At 42.6% G+C, this 23,283-nt stretch overlaps 1 protein-coding gene across 4 annotated transcripts in view; it reads left to right on the top strand.

Moving 5' to 3' along the window:
• The window catches only part of ECT2L (epithelial cell transforming 2 like), an 82,618-nt gene that overhangs the window by 5,898 nt on the left and 53,437 nt on the right, over window positions 1-23,283 (top strand). For 3 of the 4 annotated variants that reach the window (XM_066371749.1, XM_066371748.1, XM_066371747.1), the window contains exons 2-5: window positions 4,049-4,273; window positions 4,529-4,768; window positions 5,235-5,369; window positions 7,137-7,249. In XM_066371749.1, the coding sequence (XP_066227846.1) occupies window positions 5,268-5,369; window positions 7,137-7,249 (215 nt within the window). In that variant the 5' untranslated portion in view covers window positions 4,049-4,273; window positions 4,529-4,768; window positions 5,235-5,267. Of the gene's footprint in view, window positions 1-4,048; window positions 4,274-4,528; window positions 4,769-5,234; window positions 5,370-7,136; window positions 7,250-23,283 lie in introns of those variants that run through there. The other variant, XM_066371750.1, reaches the window with a different exon arrangement.

Genomic DNA, 23,283 nt, shown 5'->3' with positions numbered 1-23,283 from the left:
CAATTCTACAATATATTTTCATAAATATTTTAGAATCAGCTTTTCCGGTACACACACACACACACACACACACACACACACCACAATATCTCTTGGGATATTTTTAATTGAATTTGCATTGACTCTGTATATCTATTTGAAGAGAATTTATCTATTCTTCTAAGTCTCTAATTCATAAATAAAACACATCTCTCCATTTATTTTGGTCTTTAAATTGTTTTTCAATAAAATTTTATAATTTTCTCCATAAAGTCTGTTTTTTTTTCTAGGTAGTTCATAATTTTTGATATTATAAATTGCAACTTTTCTAAAACATCTTGATTGAAAGAGAAGATATAAAATATAAGCAAATCGTAAGTGTAGAACTCAGTGAATGAAAGAGTGACTCAGCTGGGATCCCAACACTAGATCCGCATCTCAAAGTCACCTCTTATGTCCCTCCCTGTCATTACCCTTCTTTTCCTCCCCAAAGGTAATCACTATCATAACTTACAACACTACAGTGTAGCGCTTTGTTTAAACTAGAGCATAATCTATAATTTTGTTTCCAGTTTGTTTCATTTAATGTCTTATGTGTGTGAGCCCTCCGTATTTTTGTGTGTAGCAGCAGTCTGTTCATTGATGTATAGCATTCAATTACATGAATATATGACAACATAGTTATCCAACTGTAGGTGAATGCTTGGGCTTTTTCCAGATTGGAGCTATCTGCTGCAGCTGTAAATACTGTTTAGGATATATCTGGTTCACATGTTTATGTTTTCCTGTTGGGTCAAGTATATGCACGTGTTCAACTTTAGGAAACAGCACCAACCAGTTTTTTTGTTTTGTTTTTACAGAGACAGAGTCAGAGACAGGGATAGATAGGGACAGACAGGAACGGAGAGAGATGAGAAGCATCAATCATTAGTTTTTCGTTGTGACACCTTAGTTGTTCATTGATTGCTTTCTCATATATGCCTTGACCTCGGGGCTGCAGCAGACCGAGTAACCCCTTGCTCGAGCCAGTGACCTTGGGTCCAAGCTGGTGAGCTTTGCTCAAGCCAGATGAGCCCGCACTCAAGCTGGCGACCTCAGCGTCTGGAACCTAGGTTCTCCGCATCCCAGTTCGACGCTCTATCCACTGCGCCACCACCTGATCAAGCAGCACCAACCAGTTTTTTGAAGTACTTATATCACACCAACTATATATGAGAGTTCTGAATGCATACTAACACAACACCTGGCTTTATCAGTCTGTGCTGGATAACAAAACATCCTGGCACATAGTAGCTTGAAACAAGAATCCTTATTTTTCACAATTCTGTGGGTTAGTGGCCTCACCTGGGTAGTTCTTCTGCTCCTGTTACAGTCTGGGCTCATTGATGTGGTTGCATTTACCTAGAGTTCAGATAGAAAGGAACACTGGAGATGGCTTTGTTCACACATCTGGGGCACTGGATGGGGTGGCTGACACAGCTGGGGGCTGGCTTGACCCCTCTCTCCCCATGTGATCTCTCACCATTCGGTCACCTAGCCCCCTGGTCAGCATACCACGGCTCGCGAGCCACATGTGGCTCTTTGGCCCCTGAGTGTGGCTCTTCCACAAGATACCATGTGTGGCCGCTACCTCAATAAGGAATGTGCCTACCTATATAGTTTAAGTTTAAGAAAATTGGCTCTCAAATTTTAATCGTTATACTGTTGATGTTTGGCTCTGTTGACTAATGAGTTTACCGACCACTGACTAGCCCAACCTACCTGATTTATTTGCTATCAGCTAGATCTCAGAAGTGCAAAAATAGAAACTGCAAATCTTCTTAAGGCCCAGACCCAACAGGTGCACATCTTCACTTTCACAACATCCTGCTGATTAAAACAAGGCAGCACTAGTGCTGATGGCTGAAGTCAATGTCACGTGCCAGGAATTACGCTGTGGCAATCCTCCTCTTCCTGGTACCACTTTGGTATCAGTTTTTATTGCTGAGTAACAAACCACCCAAAATTGAGAGGCCTAAAACAATACTTATTATTTCCCATGAGTCTGAGGGTCACCTGGGCCCAAATGGACAGTTGCCCTACTCCTTAAGTTGCTCTCTAGACTATTCCTTCCCCACTGCTCTGAAGGCCACCTTTGTCCTAACTCAGCTGGCCATCTATGTGATTCTGTTTCATTGAGCCTTTCTGTTTGTCTATTCCTGTGCCAATATCTCATGCTCTTATATCCACTAGCTGTATAATAAAGAAGTCCCGATATCATGTAGAGTAAGTCCTACCACTTTGTTCTTTTTAAAGCTGTCTTTGATATTCTTGACTCTTTGCATTTCTATATACTTTTTGTATTATTCACTTTAGAGAGGAAAGAGAGAGAGAGAGAGAGAGAAAGGGGGGAGGAGCAGGAAGTATCAACTCCCATATGTGCCTTGACTAGACAAGTGCAGGGTTTTGAACCAGTGACCTCAGCATTCCAGGTCGACGCTTTATTCACTGTGCCACCACAGGTCAGGCCCTCTATATACTTTTTTATAGTGAGTTTTTCAAACACACACTGATCTGCTCAGGTTTTCTTTTTTATTATTTATTGATTTGAGAGAGAAAGAGAGAAACATCAGTTTGTTGGGTTTTGATTGAGATTGTATTGAGTTGGCCCTGGCTGGTTAGCTCAATGTTAGAGCATTGGCCTGGTGTGTGAATGTCCCAGGTTCAATTCCCAGTCAGGGCACACAGCAGAGATGACCATCTGCTTCTGCACCCCTCCCCCCTTCTCTCTCTCTTCTACTCCTACAGCCATAACTCCATTGGTTTGAGCAAGTTGACCCTAAGCACTGAGGATGGCTCTATGGCCTCTGCTTCAGGTGCTAAAAATAGCTCAGTTGCCAAGCAATGGAGCAACACCCCGGATGGGCAGAGTATTGTCCCATAGGGAGCTTTCTAGTTGGGGTACATATAGGAGTCGGTCTCTCTGCCTCCCCTGCTAAAAGAAAAAACAAATAAACAAACAAAAGAGATTGTGTTGAGTTATACAGTGTGTCTGCAAAGTCATAGTGCACTTTTGACCAGTCACAGGAAAGCATCAAAAGACGATAGAAATGTGAAATCTGCACCAAATAAAAGGAAAACTCTCCCAGTTTAATATCTATTCAGTGCAGTTCGATGTGGGCTCACACACAGATTTTTTTGGGCTCCTTAGATAGCTATCCCATATAGCCTCTACAGACTCGTCACTGACGGATGGCCTACCAGAACGGGGTTTCTCCACCAAACTACCGGTTTCCTTCAACTGCTTATCCCACTGAGTAATGTTATTTCTATGTGGTGGCGCTTCGTTATAAACGTGCTTATATTCATGTTGCACTTTGGTCATGGATTCAAATTTAGCGAGCCACAGAACACACTGAACTTTCCTCTGTACCGTCCACATCTCAACTGGCATGGCCGTGGGCTGCTCCGCTGTATACATGGTGTTATGTCATCATCTGCGCATGCGCACATGCTGCCACATCATCCTACAGAAACTGGGAGGGTTATCCTTTTATTTGGTGCAGATTTCACATTTCTATCATCTTTTGTTGCTTTCCTGTGACTGGTCAAAAGTACACCACAACTTTACGGACACACTGTAGATTGGTTTGGTAGAACCAATATCTATAGAGATGTAGACTCTTATTTAGAAAACTTATCTTTTTAGTTAAGAGATCTCTAGGTCAAGAGGGGCTATGTCTGGATCTGTAGAGCCTATTATGAATCATTCATGTTTCCTCGACCTAAACTAAAAATACTGATGACCTGAAACTTCTGGGTTGTCTCCAAGAAAAAGTAGGCGAAAGTGTTTTGCATGTGGGAAAAGAAGGGAACTGACCCAAAGGGTGAATTGCGCTAGATCGTGTAACTGTGTGCTCTCGTGAAATCCTCTGTCCTTGAGTGTAGGCTGGACCTGGGGACTTGTTTTTCGAATAGAATAGAGCAAAGGTGATGGGATATCACTTCTGAGATTAGATTATGAAGAGACCACAGCTTTTCTCTTGTGTGCCCTCTTGCGTTTTCATTTGCTCACTCTGATGGGAGCCAGCTGCCATTGAACTGTCCTGTGGAGAAGCTCACGTGGTGAGGAAGGCGAAGGGGGCCACCGGCCAACAGCCAGAGAGAGAGCTGAGGCCTTCCGTTCAACAGCCCATGAGCAACTGAGTCCTGCCCACAACCACAGGAAGGAGCTTCAAATCCTGCAGGTGACAGATGAGACTGGAGCCCCGGCCAACACCTGGACAGCAGCCTCATGAGAGACCTTGAAACAGAGGTACCTGTTATGGACTTAACTGTGTCCCCTCAAAACTCATATGATGAAGCCCTAACCCCTAATGTGACTATATTTGGAAACAGGGCCTATAACGAGGTAATGAAAGTTAAAGAAGTTTGTAAGGGTGGGGCTTCACAGGGCTGGTGTCCCTATAAGAAGAAGAAACATGATCTCTCTCTCTCTCTCTCTCTCTCTCTCTCTCCTTTCTCTCCTTTCCTCTCTCTCTGTCTCTCCCTCCCAATATGTGCACAAAAGAAAGGCCTTGTGAGAACACAATGAGAAGGTGGCCATTAACAAACCGGAAAGAGAGGTCTCACCAGGAACCAGTCCTGACAGCCCTTCTTCGATCTTGAACTTCTAGCTTTCAGAAGTGAGCAGATAAACTGTTGTTGTTCAGGCCAGCTGGTCTGTGGCATTTTGTTACAGCAGCCCTAGCAGAGACTAATACAGAGCTCCACTAAGCTGGAATCCTGACCCATCAAAACTCTGAGACAAGTAAGAGTTTGTTGTTTTTAGCTGTTAAGTTTTAGGGTAACTTGTTATACAGCAATGGAAAACTAATACATGATATTTTCCTCTGCATTCTCTTTGACCTGTGTCCTCAAAAGACAGGCAGGTGGAGTGGCCACCTTTGTGCCCTTCAGATTCTTACTTTCCAGGGGAAAAAAGTCAAGTCAATATTCCTGGCTGATACAGAATCATTTCCATTTCCAAGTCACCTTCCCAACAAAGTGAAAACAACTCTGGTTTGGATTCACATTTGGGTGCAATTAGATGAGGACAGAGTAAATGACGATGACTCGGAGTACATGACCTCCTTCTGCATATTTGCATGGCTTATTTTCCCTGGATATATATGTAAATGAATCGCTATAATTATATAATTCCTATAAGGATGATATTAATATATTGGGTGTTTCTAGGTCATCTTAACTAAACATCTATTGAAATGAACCTATAGCTTCTAGGACTGGAAAAAAAATCATTTGCTGAGATGTCAGCTGGGGATTCTTCCAGGAAAACCCTGGAAATGGAGAGCTTCCACACAAGATTCAGTGCTTGGACACCATTTAGCAACAAGTCATTAAACAGACAGGTGAGTAACATACTCTAAAATAACAAAGTTTAATGTGAAAGGTTAATTTTACTATGATATGACATATTGGGTCTAATGTTGCCATATATTAAAAAATAATACCCCGAAAGAATTTAGATTTTGAATCACTGTAAACAAAAACAAACCTACATCTGTCTGTACCAAAGACGATTTCTTCTTACGTCCGTCCCCAACACCTACCTTATGGGAAGATCCAGATATGTTTCCCCTTTCCTCTGCACCTCCAGGGACAAAACAGAAACCCCCAGAACACCACTGTTTACTGCAGGAAAGAGGAGAAGAGACGAGGTGCCTTTAGTGGTGTGGAGGGTGTTAATGCATAGGGGTTAGGAAAAGTAGGTGTACAGGTGTGAGCATGCAAACCGTTCATCCTTGTATTATTTATTTATTATTGCATTATTTATTTGTCTTATTTGTCTTACTGTTATTACTATTGTTGTTATTTTGTACCCTTACTTATGTCTTAGCGTTTAGGTAATGATGGCTGGTCATTTAACTCATCCCTGTATATTTCTCTGTATATTTCTTTTTTTTTTTTTTTTTTTTTTTGTATTTTTCCGAAGCTGGAAACGAGGAGAGACAGTCAGACAGACTCCTGCATGCGTCCGACCGGGATCCACCCGGCACGCCCACCAGGGGGCAACGCTCTGCCCACCAGGGGGCGATGCTCTGCCCCTCCGGGGCATCGCTCCGCCCCAACCAGAGCCACTCTAGCGCCTGGGGCAGAGGCCAAGGAGCCAGTCCCAGCGCCCGGGCCATCTTTGCTCCAATGGAGCGTTGGCTGCGGGAGGGGAAGAGAGAGACAGAGAGGAAGGGGGGGTGGGGGGTGGAGAAGCAAATGGGCGCTTCTCCTATGTGCCCTGGCTGGGAATCGAACCCGGGTCCCCCGCACACCAGGCCGACGCTCTACCGCTGAACCAACCGGCCAGGGCCTGTATATTTTTCATCCGCTCTTCCCTCCTGTGCCAACTGGGTGGTTCGATGGCCTGGGGATGTCCCCTTTGAAAGGTAGTGCAGGAAGCAGTCCTTCCCCGGCTCCGTCAGACCTTAATGGGGAAGGCTGGCTGGGCCCTCAGAGCCCAGGAGTGGTTCAGGCCCGTTCACGATGGAAGGAGTCGGGCAGGGACGGAGGCCCGACTGAGTGAAAAAGCCAGTGAGTTCGTACATGTCATTTGAGCAAAGCTGGACTGAAACCCAGGTTTGGGGGGATGCTGGTTCTTGGTGTATGTCTCTCCTAGAGACACATCTAACAATAGCATCTTAGCGATATTTGCTAACTTTCATTTTGGTTGGTGCCGTGAGGATCTAGGACTGTGCGTTAGTAAAATCATACCTGCTACAAACAGCCTTGTTTTCGCAATTCAACAAGGGTAGCCTTCTTGTGTTTTCAAGATGAAATATTTGGAATCCATTTCCCCAGGCCACTTAGCTAAGGTAGAAATAAGAGCCAGGATTCTTTACCTCTTTGTTTTGAAAGAGGCCTCCTCGGGCCCCTTGTAATTATATCTCCCACCTGCCTTTCCCACCAGCCCACCCAACAAGCCTGGGCCTGTCTGTAGCCCTGGATAACAGCAGGTTGAACTGAAGGGAAAGACCTCGTCTTACTACGAGTAATGTGAAAGTGCTTTGTGAGCTGTAAACTGTTGGGCAAACATGAGCTGTGAGGTTGTTATATTGCCTAAGGCTTGCTTAGCAACTAAGAATATATGAAACTATACAGAAAAATGTTATTTTCCCTCTCTATAGCTCTTTCAGGAAAGAGTTGCTCTTATAAGTCATTGGTTTGACCTCTGGACTAACAAGCAACGTCAAGAATTCTTATTCACGATATTTTTACGATGCACTAAATCACAATTAAGGTACATGTAGACTATTGCTGTAATTATCATTGGTTCTTAAAGAAAATAAAATATAGTATAATGTTTATATAACCTTAAGAGCTTTATTTCTCTAGGAAAAAACAAAACAAAGCTATTGATATTTTAAGGTTTATAAACAGATTTTTCTGCTTCTTTTTCCTTGAGGGTAAAAAAGAGATTCTGGGACTTTACATCTTCATACCACCGTGGGATGTTTAGTTTTTGCAAAATCTTGTAAATAGCTTCAGCTGGTGAATTTTTAACATTCTTTTAGTATATTAAATCCTTGGAATTTTCAGACAGACAAGATATATCAAGTAGATTTCTAGCACAGAGGTAGGCACTCCATAAATCTTTGTTACATGAATGGATGGATCTAAAAATATCTGAAAAGTAACCACAGTAGCAACATTTAGGAATAAGGGCAAGACTTCTACTGCAGTGGTCACTGATTGTCAATGGGTCCTTGTTCTTGTTCTTACTCTCCCTTCCTTTTATGTCTACAATTTATGTTGAAATACTCCAGCAGAGATGGTATGATATTTGAAGGTATTAATTGAAATACTGGGGGTAGCTAGTATTCTGATTAGGAATTAGTACTTCAGGGCAATTAGCTAGCACTGTATTGGAAAGATCATAGTCTAGGTTATTAGCAGATATTTGCTAATTAATGTAGTAAAGATCAGACATTAGTTATTATCAGATCAACTAGTGGCTTATTAATTTTTCAGGTGAATGTTAAAAATGGAGGCTCTTTGATGAAATTAAAGATATGGGACATCCTGACCAGTGATGGCACAGTGGATAGAGGTTCAATCTGGGATGCTAAGGTCCCAGGTTTGAAACCCTGGGGTCGCTGGCTTCAGCTGGAGCTCATCCAGCTTGAGCACAGGCTCGCCGGCTTGAACATGGGTTCATTGATATAATCCCATGGTCACTGGCTTGAGCCCAAAGGTTGCTGGTTTGAAGTCCAAAGTCACTGAGTTGAGCAAGGGGTCACAGGCCCGGTTGGAGCCCCCAACCCCTGCCCCAGGTTAAGGCATGTATGAGAAGCAATCAGTGGACAAATAAAGTGGCACAACTATGAGTTGATGCTTCTCATCTTTCTCTCTTCCTCTCTCTCTTTTTCCCTCACACACACTTGGAAGGGAGGAAGGAAGGAAGGAAGGAAGGAAGGAAGGAAGGAAGGAAGGAAGGAAGGAAGGAAGGAAGGAAGGAAGGAAGGAAAAGAGGGAAGGAAGAAAGGAAGGAAGGAAGGAAAAGAGGGAAGGAAGAAAGGAAGGAAGGAAGGAAGGAAGGAGGGAGGGGGGGAGGGAGGGAGGGAGGGAAGGAGGGAGGAAGGAAGAAAGGAAGGAAGGAAGGAAGGAAGGAAGGAAGGAAGGAAGGAAGGAAGGAAGGAAGGAAGGAAGGAAGGAAAAGAGGGAAGGAAGAAAGGAAGGAAGGAAGGAAGGAAGGAAGGAAGGAAGGAAGGAGGGAAGGAAGGAAGGAAGGAAGGAAAAGAGGGAAGGAAGAAAGAAAGGAAGGAAGGAAGGAAGGAAGGAAGGAAGGAAGGAAGGAAGGAAGGAAGGAAGGAGGAAAGAAGGAAGGAAGGAAGGAAGGAAGGAGGGAAGGAGGGAAGGAGGGAGAGAGGGGGGAAGGAAGGAAGGAAGGAAGGAAGGAAGGAAGGAAGGAAGGAAGGAAGATGTGGGACAGATCAGAATATCCTAGAGAGCGCCCTCCAGCGTGCCTGGCCGTGGCTGAAGAGTGCAGCCAGGCTAGTAGCAGGTGCTGGAGAGGACGGTTCCCCAGGCTTCATCCCCCAATAAATGGCCTTGCCTGTCTGGGATTTCTGGTGGCCTGAGGTCACCAATGAAGGTAATGATAAAACCCTGTTTCTGGAACCTGTACTGTTTCTTGTCCTTTCTCAATTGAGTGAACCTTTCACCCGAAGGACAGAGAGAAGTTCATCAGCCTGCCGAAGAGTCTGTGTGAACTGATTTGGGCATCTTTGCTAAGTTTTGCTCAGTAAAACTGTAAGTGTGGCATCATTTGGTATTAGTGGTTTTCCCTACTCCCTGGTGGTGACGTTGGGGGACTCTGGACTTCTTAGGTAGCTACCAAAAAGTAATCGAGAGTTGTGCAAGACCAGATTGACTTAGTTTGGTTTGCATGAGTGTCTCTCACTTTTCCCTGCATCTTTTCCTGCCCATCTCTTTGGACCAGCCATTTCACCTTTCCTACCTACTCGCTCACCGTCTCTGTTGTCAGCTTGCTCCTGCATCCATGTGCACATAGTGGATTGTCAGCCAACTGTCCCTTATGAAAGTCATGGACTCACTGGAGGGAGACAGATACCTTCCTCATTGTGTTGAAAGAAGCTGCAAAAACCAGCCACAGAAAAATAGCTCTTCAGTAAATGCTTAAAAACCATGGAAGGGAATTTTTTATGGTAGCCACTGGCTAGGCTTTTATTTACTCCAACTTGACAGCCTTCAAAATAGGAAAAGAATAGACCAAAGCCATCCATAATTGCTTTGTGGTGTAGTCTCGCATATCATAAACCAAGCAATTTTACTTGTAACCACTAGAGGTCACTAGAGAACTTGTGTATATTTTGTGCCTTATTAACATTAGGCCTGACCTATTGTCACTGGAAATTGCATCCTTTGTCTGGTACCTGAATTCTTCATTCTATGGGACAAGGATATGGAACTAATCTGTTCAGTGAAATTACTTTGCTTTGTTTCCTAGCAGCTGTGTTTCTGCAGAGAGCTGTTTGTATTTCATAATTCCACAGAGCTGTTATTACATATTCTGGGTTGCTGATTTTAGGCGTAGTTGTATGTCATTTTCTGCTCTCTAGATTAGGAATCCTGAACCCATATTTAATGTAGTGGTGGTTTTTGTTGTTCAACCCCGATCAGTTCACTCCTCAAAGCCTGGATTAAGTCTTGTACTAATTCCTCCCCATTTCTTTCAGTCTGCCATTTCTTCTCATGCACAAACCTCTACAGATCCCATACGCCCCTAGTGGAATCCAGTTTGAACTCTGCTCAATTTTAATTAAATCTTAAGGTCCAACACATTTAAGTTTTTAGATTAAAGTTAGTGCAGTCAACTTTATTTTAAACATATTTATTGAGAGGTGATTCACATACAATAAAATTTACCCAATTAAAGGGTACAGTTCAACGGTTTTGGTAAATTCAAAGTTGGGCCACTACCACCACAGTCTAAGTTGAGGACATTTTCATCATCCCAAAAAGAAACCCCCTAGTCATTAGCAGTCACTCCTCATCGCCACCTCCCAGCGCTAGGAAACTACTAATCTACCTTCTGTTTCTACAAATTTGTCTTTTCCGGACTTTTCACATATGTGATCATATAATATGTGTTGTTGTTTTTTGTGTGACTGGCTACTTTCATGTATTACAATATTCTTAAGGTTCATCGATTTCGTAGCATGTATCAGCCCGTCTTTCCTTTTTATTGCCAAATAACATACTGTTGTATGGAGATGCCATCTTTTATTTATTCATTCATCAGCTGATGGGCATTTGGGTTCTTTGTACATTTTGGTTACTGTGAATAATACTGCTTTGAACACTTGTATACAAATTTTTCTATATGGATGTATTTATTTAAGTATATACCTAGGAATGGAATTGCTGGGTCGAGTGGTGACAAGGCAATCAACTTTTAATTATTAAGCATGTCTTTTGAATCATATTTATTCCTAGAGTCCCTGTTTCCTGATAACTGTGAATAAGCTTGTGAATAAATGAGAGAATTTAGCAGTGTTTGAATGCCTGAAATCTTTACACATAAGCCAAGCTATATTTGTGCAAAATACCTTGTTTTCAAGGCAGAGAAGCCATTGTTTTAGATGTTTTGTTTTTTAATTTCTGAATAATATTGTTTTCATTCAGGTAGTTACAGCTATAAAGCTTAAACAAGATATTGTAGTATTGGTCAGAAATATGCTATCACAATTTCCGTTAAAGGTCTCTTCTTAATCTCTATGAGATATATTCAAATATCTATGATTTTTCTTTCCAAATAGATATTCTATACTGTTACAACTTAAGATTTCTTAAATGGTGTTTTATGATGTTTAAGACATTTTTCATAAGTTCAGCTTCTGAAACCATCCCTTTGGCAACTTCTCCCTCTCACCTCAACTTAAATGTCGCCTCCTGTGGAAAGCCTTCCCTGCAGCCGTTTTTACCAACCTCTGTCATGGCTTTTCCCCCAGTATATCACACTTACATGGCCACATGTCTAATGGCTTCCCAGTGGCCTCGTACCCCTGCCGCTTGACTAGGCTGAACTTTCCTGTGACTCCTTAAAGGAAACAGAGCTGTTTGTATCTGTCACACTTGAAGAAACCTCTGAGAAGTTTGCCTCTGTGTGTGTCCCCCCCCCCCCCCCCCCCCCCCCCCCCCCCCCCCCGGGCCACACTGGTGAGACCGGTTTCAGGTTGCCTCTGCTCAGTACCGGGAACGCCCCACACAAAGGCCCTGCAGTCCCCAAGCAGGAGCTGTTCAAACTCGTAGCTTTCCCAGCTGGGCGGGGCAACACTCATGCAAATTCATTCCCGAGAGTTGGATGGATTGTGTGTGTGTGTGTGTGTGTGTGTGTGTGTGTGTGTGTGTGTGTGTGTAGAGAATGATCAGTGAAGGATTCATTCTCATTATTTCTCTCCCTCAGAGCCCCCTGGAAATGGGGGGAAATGTACTAGACCAACATGCAGTTAAGAAAGCACCCCGCCCTCAGCTCCCACTTCAGCCCCCCCCCCCCACTTTTCCCAGGTAGCCCTGGGGCAGGGCAGGTGCTCAGTTGAGGATGTGTCTCTCAGTTGGGAGCTGTGAGGAAATCTTGTATATAAATTTTTCATAGACAACATACTTCTGGGTTAATTTTGAATATAGAACAGCTACATCACTGTGAGTGGCTGGATGTCCACTCGAAAGAGTATTCTGCGTGGAGGCAGTGGAGAGGAGAGAGGAGTATTCAGATGCACACTGGGGTTCTAAATATCGAACAGTCTTGAAAATCGGGGCATCCTGACTCTTCCTTCCCCTCAGCTCCTCGTCTGGACATGTTCCTGTCCTTCCACATAGATCAGATAGTCAGAGGCTCGTGTGAAATGTCAGCATTTGTTGTTGAGGTGGTTTTTAGGGGAGGATGAAGCTAAGGGGGAAAAACCCCTTAAGTTTAAAAGAAAAGGGGAAACCCAGTTAAAAACTCAAAGCTGTCTAACTGGGTGGGGACGGGGACTGAAAGAGAGTGGAGGGTGGGAACTTCATCGGCTTATCTTAAGCAAACCCCTGCATTTGGAGTTCTTACTTCCCGTTTTGTAAATGGTGTCTCTCTACTGAATAATGCTCAACTTACCTTTACAGCACTTAGCAGCACCTGACATTATGTTATATCTTGTACTTGTTGGTATATTTACTGTTCACCTGTCCACCAGAATGTAAGGACTTCTTCTGGTGACTCTCTGTCTCTGGCACTTAGAGCAATACCAGCTACACAATGGTCACTCAGTAAATGTTTGTTGAATGAATATAGAAGTCTAAAACACTCCTGTTACAACAATAACAAAAAAATAATCAGGAAAAAAAAATTTTCTTTTGATAGTTCTCAGGAAGAAAAACTTTTTCAAGATATTACAAGTTTTTGAATAGAGGCAATTACTAATACTTTGTTCCATACAAGACTTTTAATTAATTAATTCAAGACCTCTATAAAGAAATCTAAAGGGAATCTTGCACTGTAATAACACCTAAGGGTCCATGTGACACAAGTCCAGGGGCTGCCATTTCACACTGTCATCTGTGTGAATGGCACCTTCCGAAGTTCATTGCACTATTTCCAAATGCAGCAGCCTACATCAGGGGTCCCCAAACTTTTTACACAGGGGGCCAGTTCACTCTCCCTCAGACCATTGGAGGGCCAGACTATTAAAAGAACTATGAACAAATCCCTATGCACACTGCACATATCTTATTTTAAAATAAAAAAACAAAACGGGAACAAATACAATATTTAAAATAAAGAACAAGTAAATTTAAATCAACAAACTGACCAGCATTTCAATGGGAACTATGGGCCTGCTTTTGGCTAATGAGATGGTCAATGTCCGGTTCCATATTTGTCACTGCTAGCCGTAACAAGTGATATGACGCGCTTCTGGAGCCCTGACGCATGTGTCCCGCATCACCGGAAGTAGTACTGTACGTGAGCGACGCCGCGCTTTGTGGCACCACCACATACAGTACTCTCACTGACCACCAATGATAGAGGTGTCCCTTCCAGAAGTGCGGCGGGGGCCGGATAAATGGCCTCAGGGGGCCGCATGCGGCCCGCGAGCCGTAGTTTGGGGACCCCTGGCCTAGATAATATACCAGCCATTTATAAAATATGTAATACTGCCTTTCAGATCTACCAAGTGTCCTCTTAATCTCTGCATAGGAGGAGTCAAACTCACAGATAGTTTGGGGGAGAATGGAGACAAGGTTCTAAGAAACTGTCTATAGTCAATATTTAAGAAACCCTTTAGGAACTGTGCAGAGGATTAGAGCAGAATTAGTGTAGAATGGCTGCCGGGGGACCTAATGGCCTAGCAAGTCTGAGAAGCAGACGTAGCATGCCTGTTGTACACAGTAAGCATTCCTTGATGTTTGTCATCTTTCTTCCTGTTCTATGATTCTTTTGATTTCACGGTCAGAATGCTTTCTAGTGCAAATAGCAGAAATGGAGTTCAAACCAGCTTAAGAAGAAATGTGAATTCTTTTTTTTTTTTTTTTTTTTACAGAGACAGAGTCAGAGACAGGGATAGATAGGGACAGACAGGAATGGAGAGAGATGAGAAGCATCAATCATCAGTTTTTCGTTGCGACACCTTAGTTGTTCATTGATTGCTTTCTCATATGTGCCTTGACCGTGGGCCTTCAGCAGACCGAGTGACCCCTTGCTCGAGCCAGCGACCTTGGGCTCAAGCTGGTGAGCCTTGCTCAAACCAGATGAGCTCGCGCTCAAGCTGGTGACCTCAGGGTCTCGAACCTGGGTCCTCCGCATCCCAGTCTGACACTCTATCCACTGCGCCACCACCTGGTCAGGCAAAAATGTGAATTCTTGATGTAAGATTTGTCTAACTTCAGGCTGCACTAGATCCTTATAATCCAACAATGTTTGTAGGTCTCTCTCTCTCTCTCTTCTCTCCCTTCCCTTCTTCTCTCCCTCCCTTCCTCTCCTCCCATCCTTCCCTATTTTCCCCTTCTCTTTCTCTCCCTTCTCTAAGTTCTGCTTCCCTGTTTGTATAAAATTAAAAAAATAAGTGTAGACTGTTAATAAGGAAATCACAAATTTGTATTAAAAAATAGCCCTGGCCGGTTGGCTCAGTGGTAGAGTGTTGACCCAGCATGTGGATGTCCTGGGTGTGATTCCTGGTCAGGGCACTGAGGAGAAGCAACCATTGCTTCTCTACACCTTTCCTTTCCATTCTCTCTCTCTCTTTCCCTCCTGCAGCCATGGCTTGATTGGTTCAAGTGCATCGGTCCCAGGCACTGAGGACGGCTCTGGAGCTTCCACCTCAGGTGCTAAATAGTTCAGTTGCAAGCATGGCCCCAGATGGGCAGAGCATCTGCCCCAGAGCAAGGTCACCATGTGGATCCTGGTCAGGGTGCAGGCAGGAGTCTGTCTCTCTACCTCCCCTCCTCTCACTTGGAAAAAGAAGAAAAAATAAATTAAAAAAATTTAAAAATAGAATAAAAAATAACCCTGGATAAGTAGATAGATATGCCATGTTCAAAAATGCCAATTTTCTCCAAATGAGTCTTCAAGTTCAATTTAATCTCAGTACAAATCCCCAAATGGGATTTCCTTATGGACCTTGAGAAACTAATTCTAAAGCTAATCTAGAAAAGAAAATGGACAATGCCTAAGAAAAATATAAATTAAAATTTTTAAAGTGAGTAAGAGTTGCATTGCCAGATTATAAAACAACTTCTGTCCACTTAATAAGCAGTCCTTATAACCTATAAATTTCAGTTTTGGGTAATGTGAAGAAAACAAAAACACCAATTTCAATAGATATTACACCCCTATATTCATTGCAGAATTATTTAAAATAGCCAAGATATGGAAGCAACTTAGGTATCCATCAATAGATGAATAGATAAAGATGCAGTATATATATTCAATAAAACATTCCTCAGTGATATAGTCTTGCCATTTGCAACAACATGGATGGAGCTAGAGAATGTTAAGCTAATTGAAATAAGCCAGACAGAGAAAGACAAATACCATATGATTTCACTTATATGTGGACTCTAATGAACAAAATAAATGGACCAAAAAACACACAAGACAGAAACAGAGTCAGATGCAGAGAACAAACTTTTGGTTGCCATAGTAGGGGAGTGGGGAAATAAGTGGAAAAGGTGAAGGAGGAAGAAGAGGTACAATTTCCAGTTATAAAATAAATAAACCAGGGTGATGTCATATAAAATACAGGGCACATAGTCAACAAAATTGTAATAATTTCACATGGCAACAGATGATTAATAGACTTACTATGCTGATCACACCATAACATATATAAATGCCAAATCACCATGTTGTACACCTCAAACTAATACAATATTATATGCCAACTATGCTTTAATAAAAACTTTAAAAAAAACTTTTAGGTCTTACTGCAAAAAATAAAATGACCTTAGAAAAAGAAAAAGAAATCCCCCCAAGTGCATCTTAAACGTAAAGAGGAACAGGACTGAGATAAAGAAGAGCTTTGAAGGAAAGGGATTGGCATCCACAAAGGTTGGGTTGGTCAGACACTTAGGCAACGGGATCAATTTTTTCTCCTCTTTCTTCAATGCCTACTTAGTAGACTGCTCACTGTTGATTACCCACCTGCCCATGCCATTCACCATTTTCCCTTCTTCTTCCTGACAGAAGCCCTATTTTTCTCCAAGTACCATGTGTTTCAGGAGTATCTGGTTCCCCCACCCCACCAAGGGTGACTCAGGGTTAGACAGAATCATGATAAGTCCACCCCCCTTGGTCATGTGTGGTTTAGAAAAGGGTATGTATATATTAATTTTGTGCAAAGAGACCTAAGAGAGTGGCTGGTATTAAGCTTCTGGGAGTGTTTTCTTCACTCTCAAAGGGACTTAAAAAGGGATGTGAGGAAGGGACATGCCCTCTTCCAATCTCCTAGTCTATGATCTCTGTTGTGTGAGAGTTATGCTCAGAATAGTCATTTGGGTACCACCTCAAGGGATAAGCCTGAAGACCAAAGCAAACTGTTGAGTAAGCCAAGTGAAAATATGAAAATCTTTGGCCTTGATGACATCACTGAGTCCTTGACTTCACTAGCCCCAGAGCTGCCCTGATTTTCCTTATTGTTTAAGAAAAGTGAAAGGAGAGGCCATCTATGGCAAAATCATAGCTAACATCATACTCAGTAGATAAGAACTGCAATTGTTTCTCTTAGATCAGGAACAAAACAGGGATGTCTGCTTTCAACACTTTTATTCAATGTAGTACTGGAAGTTCTAGCCATAGCAATCAGACAAGAAAAAGAAATAAAAGGCATCCAAATTGGAATGGAAAAAGTAAAACTGTCACTATTTGTGTCAGCCCAGCATGTAGATGTCCCAGGTTTGATTCCTGGTCAGGGCACACAGAAGAAGTGACCATCTGCTTCTCCACCCCCCCCCCTTTCTCTCTTCCCCTCCTGCAGCCATGGCTCAAAATTGTTCGAACAAATTGGCCCTGGGTGCTGAGGATGGCTCATGGCATCGCTTCAGGTGCTAAAATGGCTCAGTTGCCAAGCAATGGCCCCAGATAGGCAGAGCATCACCCAGTAGGGAACTTGCCAGGTGGATCCCGGTTGGTTGGGGCACATACAGAACTCTGTCTCTCTGCCTCCCCTCATCTCACTTAAAAAACAACAACAAACTGTCACTATTTGCATATGACATGATACTCTATATAGAGAACCCTAAAGTTCGATCAAAAACTACTAGAACTGATAAATGAACTTGGTAAAGTATCAGGATACAAAATAAGTATCCAGAAATTGGTTGCATTTTTATATACCAATAATGAATTATCAGAAAGGGAAACTAAGAAAACAATTCCATTTATAATTGCATTAGAAGAAAAACACCCTAGGAATAAATTTAACCAATGATGTAAAACACCTGTACTTGGGAAAATTATAAGACGCACTTAAAGAAATTGAAGAAGATACAAGTAAATGGGAGCATTTACCCTGTTCATGGATAAGAAGAGTTAACATTATTCAAATGTCCACACTGCCCAAAGCAATCTATAGATTCAAAGCAATTTTTATCAAGATACCTATAGTGTATTTCATAAAACTAGAGCAATTATTCCAAAAATTTATAGAACCACAAAAGACCCTGAATAATCACAGCAATCTTGAAAAAGAAGAACAAAGTTGGAGGACTCATGCTACCTGATAACAAACTATACTACAAGGTCATAGTAATCCAAATAGCATGGTATTGGCATAAAAACAGGCATATAGAACAATGGGACAGAATAGAGAGCCCAGAAATAAACCCATATCTTTATAATCAATTACTATTTGGTGAAGTAGGCAAGAAGATACAATAGGGTAAAGACAGTCTATTCAATAAATGGTGTTGGGAAAATTGGACAGGTGTGTACAAAACAATGAAACTAGACCACTTTCTTATAATGTACAAGAATAAACCAAAAATGGATTAAAGACTTAAATGTAAGACTTGAAACCATAAAATTCCTAGAAGAAAACATAGGCAGTAAAATCTCATCTCGTGGCAATAATTTTTTCTGATATATCTCTTCAGGCAAGGGGAACAAAAGAAATAATAAAAAAATGGGACTATGTCAAACTAAAAGTTTTTGCACAGCAAAGGAAACCATCAGCAGAATGAAAAGACACTGAATGGAAGAACATATTCACCAAAGATGAAATTGATAAGGGGTTAATATCCCAATTTATGAAGAAATGATACAACTCAACACTAAAAAATGGGCAAAGGACCTGAATAGACACTTTTCTAAAGAGGACATATGGATGGCCAATAGACATATGAGTAAATGCTTGATGTCCTGAATCATCAGAAAAATGCATATTAAAACCACAATAAGATATCACTTCACACCTGAAACAATGTCTATTATCAAATCAACAAGCAGTGTTGGTGAGCGTGTGGAGAATAGGGAACCCTCCTGCGCTGCTGGTGGGCATGCAGACTGGTGCAGCCACCGTGGAAAACAGTATGGAGTTTCCTCAAAAAGTTAAAAATGGAACTGCCTTATGACCCAGCAATCCCACTTCTGGGAATATACCCAAAACAACCTGAAACACTGATTTGAGAGAAGCTATGTACCCCCTGTGTTCATTCAGTGTTATTTATTATAGCTAAGATTTGGAAGCAGCCCGAGTGCCCATCAGCAAATGAGAGGATAAAAAAGCTGTGGTTTGTTTGCATAATGGAATACTCCTCGGATGTAAAAAAGCAGGAAATTTTACTTTCTGGGATAGCATATATGGGCCTGAACAGTATTCTACTAAGTGAAACAAACCAGTCACAGAAAGACAAATACCATATACAATAATTTCACTTATATGTGGAATCTAATGAACAAAATAAACAAACAAAATATACTCATAGATAAAGAAAACAGACTGACAGGCTTGTCAGGGGGCTGAGTAAAAAGTGAAGGGATTAAGCAACAAAAAGTCCTAGACACAGACAACAGTATGGTGATGACCAGCATGAAACGTGGGGGGGGGGGGGTGTAGAAGAGAGTAGAGGGGTAAATGGGACGGAAGGAGACTTGACTTTGGATGAACACATAAGACAATATACAGATGACGTACAGAATTATACACTCGAAACCTATATAACTTTGTTAATCAACAAATTCAATAATTTTTTTTAAAAAAGAAAAGTGAACAGAAGATAAATGTGCTTTAAAATTGTCCCTTTATCTAGTTGTTACTTCTCCGGTCCTATCAGCTTTCCAGAATCTAGCTAGATTTGGGAAAACAGAAAAGCATGTAATAGTCAAACAGATGTCTTTTACACTCAGAAGAGCCTTTCAGATCCTCTGTCAGAGTCTAGGCAGTTAATTAAATCAGGGCTTCAAAAGGAGTTACACATACTCTCAAAACCACCACACATGCATTCAACCCTTTGTACCTGACTTTGGGGTCAGCATCTGAGTCTGCTAGGCTGCCTCTCCTACCGGTGGGAACTCGAGTTCACCGACACTGAGAAGGGGTAGGCCCATCAGAATTCTGGAAGTCTGTAAAAATACAGACTTTGAGTTTCAGCCCACAGAGACTTGGGCTCAATACACCTGGGAGGGGGGTGAGGAACTCATCATTGCCATGTTCCCAGGGTGATAGGGAACGGCCAAGCGTAAGACACAAGGCCTATGTGAACTGACAGCCTGTAAAGCCAGAAGCCAAGGCCAGGGACACCATCACAGCAGCTTCCCGGCCCATGCAGGTTTGCATTGGATTTGGACAGTCGGTAAAGAAACAATGGAGCCAAAAACTGATAGGCCATTTTCTTTAATTCTAGCTTGCACCCGGCGGGCAAGTAAAAATACACACTGGGCTCCAAAACCCACTCACATTCAGTGCTCACAAAGCCACTGACTTATCCGAGTTTCCTAGAATCAAAGGTTTCTAGCTCACCAGCCTTATTCTCCTCAGTTCCCCATCCTTCTCCAGTGTCAAACTGCACAAACTGGCATCTCACTCAGCACTCCACCATCTTGGCTGCTTCTCCTGGCCACATGGCCTCTTTCTGCTCTCTGCTCTGCTCCCTCTGCTCTCTCATGCTAATCATCCCAGGAACCAAGAGCACAAGCTCTCGTTCTGCCCCCATTTTATAGTGTAGAAATCCAAACCTTTAATCCAATATACAAAATAGGGAAGTCTCTAATACAAAGTCACTTCTCTGAGGCATGATTGGATTGTACCACCCCACATCAAAAAAGGGTGGGAAAGGCTTAATCCCAAAACCAAGCCCCAGGCTACAAGGATTCTGCCTGCCCAGAGACACAGATTAATATCACCTGGGCAACGGCCTCCACGTGGGCAGTGCCACTTTAACAAAGTAAGCATAATACATTTTATCTGCCCAACACAGCCCCAAAGTCTTCTTCCACCTCCTGATTCTACTCCTTCTCGGAGGCAGAAAAACAGACCCACGAGTGTCCCACCTCTTGTTCTCAACGCAATGGAACAAAATGATTGGTTCACATTCTACAGCTGCCTTTTTTCGTTTTTCACTTGTGATTCCACTTAATGCTTTTACAGTGTGTTTCATTGTAACTAACACTAAACTTGACACACATAATAGAGGACATCGTTTATCCTCATATAAATGAAAAATCCAGAGGTGGGTTTGGCTGCAGTTGAAGCCCGATCCAGAGGTTTAGTAATAACACCAGTAATTCGTTTCTTCTTGTCCCTCTATTCCGCCTTCAGCAGGTGTGGCTTCATTCTCACCTTTCCTCTATTGTGTCCTGATGAAAATAGAGTTCCTTTTTTTGGGCTGTACTCTGATTGGACTAGTTTAGGTCCATGCCCACTTCCGACTAATTGCTGTGGCCAGGGGACTGACCCACAGGGATTGATATAGCCTCTATCCTGTGCTTTGCAGAGGCAAGGATGAAGTCAGCTTCCATGGAACCACGTGGACCACCGAACTGAGATTATTTTACCTAAAGAAGGGGGAGTTGGATGTGAGGGTGATCTGGCTGCGACATCTGTCACCCCATTGATCACCAGGGTTGATTCGGCTGATCTGGCTGGCTGGGCGGGTGTCCCCTTCCTCACTCACTGCTCCATGTGCATCTCTCCCGAAGCTGCGCTCTCGGTCGAGGAGGACGGACGACCTTCCCCACTAGAGGAGAGGACCGTTCTTCGGTCAAGGGTATACGAGTAGCTGTGCTCCCCTGCTAGAACCCCCAAACAAGTCTCAAGAAGGGGGAGTAAATGATCAGTGGCAAAAGCTAAAGTCTATTCATTCATCATTCAACAAATATTTACTGAGAGCCTACTGTGTATGAGGCACAGTTCTGGGTGCACGGGATTCAACATTAAACAGAGTAGAAAGGGTTCCTGCCCTCTGAAGTTCCTATCTTATAGACTAAGGCTTGTTGTAAATGGAAAAAGGGGAATGTCCATGCCTATCTTTGGTATTTGACAGTGCAAGTTAACACCACTTCACCATTTTTGTAAATATTTGGGGGTGTTTTCCATGTCTCAGAAGTCAGAGCAGTGTGGTAGACTACACAAAACACGAATGGAAACACAAAAATAGTTCTTAGATTACACGACAGTGCCCATCAAGTATAAAGAATATAAGTTTCAGCAAAAAGATAGGAGGTGGCATTAACTAGGGAGTGCTCAGTGAGAGACAGTAAGTAGCCTTGCACAAGGAAGTATTTGGGCAGCAGGAACGGTCAGCCTGACAGGAGGAGTGTTCTGGCAGTACCCCAGAAATAACACCCTAAAAAAACCACTATCACTTTAAATAGTTACCAATATTGTTGCCAAAAAAATAGCTTTTTACTCATTACCTGACTTGGATCTACCATGCTGGTTCCAGATAAAACATCCTGCTCCTTCCCCAGCACCCTGTTTTCTCATTGGCCACGGTTATATATATAATAACTGAGAGAGTCATACTGCAACTAAACAAAACTGCCAAGTCTTCGTGCATGCATTACTCTGCATTTTCCACAACCTGAGTCTGGCCTGGCTAGCTTGAGAGACATAAAATAAATAGCTACAACAAAGGAAAAGTGGCAAAGGAAAAGTCACGATCCCCCTAGTCCAGGGGATCAGGAAAGCCTTGTCTGAGGATTTGAGGTTTGGAGTAGGAGTTAGACAAGCAAAGACGCCGAGGATGCGTGTTCCAGCTGGAGGGAACATGTAGGAAAGCCTTGGGCCTTTTTGGCCTATCCAAGAGTAGTGCCAGGCTTGCAGAAGCATTGGAAAATGGGGATAAACTAAAAGAGGACAATACCAATCACCCCGAATCCCACCACACAGATATAACCTTCTAATTTCTGTGTGTACATGCATCCATATAACTATGAATTGGAATATACAAATTACTTTTACATTTTTAAAGAAACTCTTAATCAGCCCTGGTCGGTTGGCTCAATGGTAAAGCATCAACCTGGCATATGAAAGTCCCGGGTTTGATTCCTGGTCAGGGCACACAGGAGAAGTGACCATCTGCTCTCCACCCCTCCCGATTCTCCTTCTCTCTTTCTCTTTCTTCTCCTTTTGCAGTCATGGTTTGACTGGTTCAAGTATGTTGGCCCTGGGAGCTGAGGATGACTCCATTTAACCTTGCCTCAGGTGCTAAAAATAGCACAGTTACAAACATCAGCCCCAGATGGGGGTTACCAGGTGGATCCTGGCCTGGGCACATGTAGGAGTCTATCTCACTATCTCTGCTCCTCTCACTTAAAAAAAAAATATATATATATATATATATATATATATATAATACAAAACTCTTCAATCTTCCCTTCTTATGGCTTTAACCATATCCAGCTTTGTTCTCTTATTCACTGAAGACTTCAGCACCCAGTTTTCTATTCCTTTATACCCAAGTCCCAGTCATTATTCTGTGTGATATCGGCATCCACCTGGAACCCCATCTAATACAGACCTTTACCATGCCACAGAGTGTTTGCAAAGCCACCAGACAAGACTAAAGAGGTGCTACCTCGGAACCTAGAAATCAGGTACCTCCGCCGAACCCACTTGCCCCTCTCCAAGCTGCTCTCCCAGTCACTTTCATCACAATTTTGGCAGCTTCTTTCCCCTTCTTATCAGAAATTTAAGAGCAGAGAATGAGATTCAAGTCCCATATTACTAAGCCTTGTTATTTTGGCAAAGTACACATTGTACGTTCAGTAGCACACTGCAAAGCATTATCATGAATTATTTAAAGCTATCCTTGTCACAATAAATGAGCAAGCACATTTTG

Source organism: Saccopteryx leptura, chromosome 3 (genome assembly GCF_036850995.1).
Source record: "Saccopteryx leptura isolate mSacLep1 chromosome 3, mSacLep1_pri_phased_curated, whole genome shotgun sequence".
Taxonomy (NCBI): Eukaryota; Metazoa; Chordata; class Mammalia; order Chiroptera; family Emballonuridae; genus Saccopteryx; species Saccopteryx leptura.
This window is presented reverse-complemented; position numbering and strand designations above follow the sequence as displayed.